The sequence below is a fragment of the Camelina sativa genome, chromosome 2 (genome assembly GCF_000633955.1).
Source record: "Camelina sativa cultivar DH55 chromosome 2, Cs, whole genome shotgun sequence".
NCBI classification, from domain to species: Eukaryota; Viridiplantae; Streptophyta; class Magnoliopsida; order Brassicales; family Brassicaceae; genus Camelina; species Camelina sativa.
In genome coordinates this window covers 1754412-1756707 of record NC_025686.1, presented here as the reverse complement: position 1 = coordinate 1756707, position 2296 = coordinate 1754412, and the positions used below count along the sequence as shown (strand labels likewise).

At 44.9% G+C, this 2296-nt stretch overlaps 2 protein-coding genes across 2 annotated transcripts in view; both read right to left on the bottom strand.

Moving 5' to 3' along the window:
* Positions 1-1253, bottom strand: part of LOC109126276 — a 3625-nt gene extending 2372 nt beyond the window's left edge. Inside the window, exons 1-4 of the mRNA XM_019229572.1 lie at positions 1102-1253; positions 683-970; positions 363-590; positions 13-276 (exon numbers count right to left, since the gene is read on the bottom strand). Coding sequence (XP_019085117.1) covers positions 13-276; positions 363-590; positions 683-889 — 699 coding nt within the window. The 5' untranslated portion in view covers positions 890-970; positions 1102-1253. The remainder of the gene's footprint in view (positions 1-12; positions 277-362; positions 591-682; positions 971-1101) is intronic.
* Positions 1369-1967, bottom strand: LOC109126275 (pollen-specific leucine-rich repeat extensin-like protein 3). The gene is made up of 2 exons (XM_019229571.1): positions 1490-1967; positions 1369-1421 (listed from the first exon to the last, which is right to left on the bottom strand). The coding sequence occupies exons 1-2, from the start codon at positions 1965-1967 to the stop codon at positions 1369-1371; spliced, it is 531 nt and encodes a 176-aa protein (XP_019085116.1).

Sequence of the window (2296 nt, the reverse complement as noted above, 5' to 3'; positions counted from 1 at the left end):
AAACTTCCCCACCAAGTCCAACTCGTCAATCTTCTCCTTCTGCCCAGCAATAATTTCGGATTGTTGAGCAATTTGTGCATCACGCTTCAACATTTCTGCATCACGCCTCAACATATTAGCAGCCTGCTCCTCTATCTTCCGTTGAGCTTCCTTCAATTGTTCTTGCATAGCCACAAAGGCTAAAGTGTCTCCTGCTTGCTTCCCCTTGCCATTGACAATGCAGTCATGGAGGCTTCCAACTCCAAAAGGTTTTCCTCTTGAATCCTTCTCAGTGGACTGCAAAGTAAGAGAAAATAAGATATTAGAGGATGTCAAATTAAACTCCAAGATAATATTTTTGTATTGTGAAAATAAAACGTAACCTGAAGAAAGATTTCTGTATATTCTTCAGTTGTTAGCTCTCGGGGCCGTGACTCCCCATCTGAGATGGCAGAAGGATCTTCCTGGAGCTGAGACAACCTCTCTTGCACATTCTTCTCATATGTTTCTGCTATCTTCTCTGCCTTCCGATCAACATATGTCCCATCAGGCTTTGTATGTGCCTTGATGAAAACCTCACCAATACGTACTTCTCTTCCCAATTCCTCTTCCTGTAATGTTAAGAAACAGACAAGTAAATTTTTAATGTAACAGCTAGGTCAAAAATGAAAGTGACGAATGTGTAACAACAAAATTGGCTCACCATTTCGTTTTGAATCTGTCGATACGACTTTGGCCCTGAGAGGTGGACATGAGGACCGAGGCCATTACGGTCAGACATACGGCAATCAGAATATGTTTTGCTCCTTTGTTGTGCTTCTTCAGTGTCCCAGAATTCTGTCATTGTTGTCCATAGAGTAGTTCCAATCCATTTAGGTTGGCGTCTAGTAGTTCTCACGGTGCTAACCATGTCTTTGAGCCGATTTTGACAGATGGTCTCGAAGTGAGCTTGAACAGTCCCAGTTATCAAAGGATCCCAAGTGTGGGTTTTCTACAAAAAACAAAAAGAAAATAGCTAATGTGAGTGAAAAGAAGCACAAGTAAATAAAACAATATATGAAGAGTAAAGCAGTATGTGAAGCTTAAAGCTATATATGAAAGCTAGAGGACAGAACACTTAACCGCAAACTCAATGAAGTATCTTTCCTGTTTATCCCGAGGAACGCATGTCCAACTGTAGAAAGGACCTTCGAATTTGTTTAAAAGAATTTTAGTAATCTTCCGAGTGAGCGTAGATCCAGGGTCACGATCAAACCTCCAGACACATGAAACAATAAAACCAAAGTCAACCAACAGAGACACTCAAAATAACAAATCGATAAGTCTAAGAGTTTGTAACCGTACCATTCTGTCTTTGGTAGGGGAATGGGAGAGAGGACGGTGGTGAACTCATGTCTGTTTGGCACTAGAAGCAGTGCATTCAGAGCCCGCAATGTGTCCTCCTGGAGTTCCGGCAACACCGGAGGATAATCAGCTTGGAAATTGTTGCCTTGAGACGATGGATGCGAACGATGACTGCGAGTCTGAGAGACTTCAGCTGGAGAAGGCGGAGGGTCAACTAGAGTAGGCGGAGGGTCAACTAGAGCAGGCGGAGGATGCGACGGATTGTAGTGGACTTCTTGAGAAGGAGTCGGGTTCACTGTAGTCTGCGGTGGGTGAGTGTAGGAGTTGTGAAAAAGCTGTTGAGACGGAGGATGCGACGGATTGTAGTGGACTTCTTGAGAAGGGGTCGGGTTCACTGTAGGCTGCGGTGGGTGAGTGTAGGAGTTCTGAAAAAGCTGTTGAGGCGGAGGATAGTTCCGGATCTGGGCCGCCGATGACTGTCGTTGTACTTCAGGCGTCTGCAGCGGAGGAGGAGATTGGACCGCCGGCGTGAAGTTGTACTGATTGGGTAGACTGTGCGGCCGTTTATTTGCTGTTGACGCTCCGACTCTCTGAGAAACGTTAGGAGCAGCAGGTTTCCTCTTCCTTCCTCCTCGATTAGGCATCGTTTGAGATGATGGGAATGATTAGGGTTACGGATTTGGGGGAATCGAGAGGAAGAAGAGAAGGATTAGGGTTTAGATTTGGGGGATCGAGAGGAAGAAGAGAAGGATTAGGGTTTAGATTTGGGGGAATTGAGAGGAAGAAGATGCGGATTAGGGTTAAGATTTGGGAGAATCGAATCGAGAGGAAGAAGAGAAGGCTGCGAGAGGAAGAAGATAATGGGGATTAGGGTTTTCGTATTGGGGGGAATCGAGAGAAGAAGAGGGATAATGGGTTTGGGTTTTGGTTTAGTTAGGATTAGTTAGGATTAGTTTGGGATAATGGGTTTGGG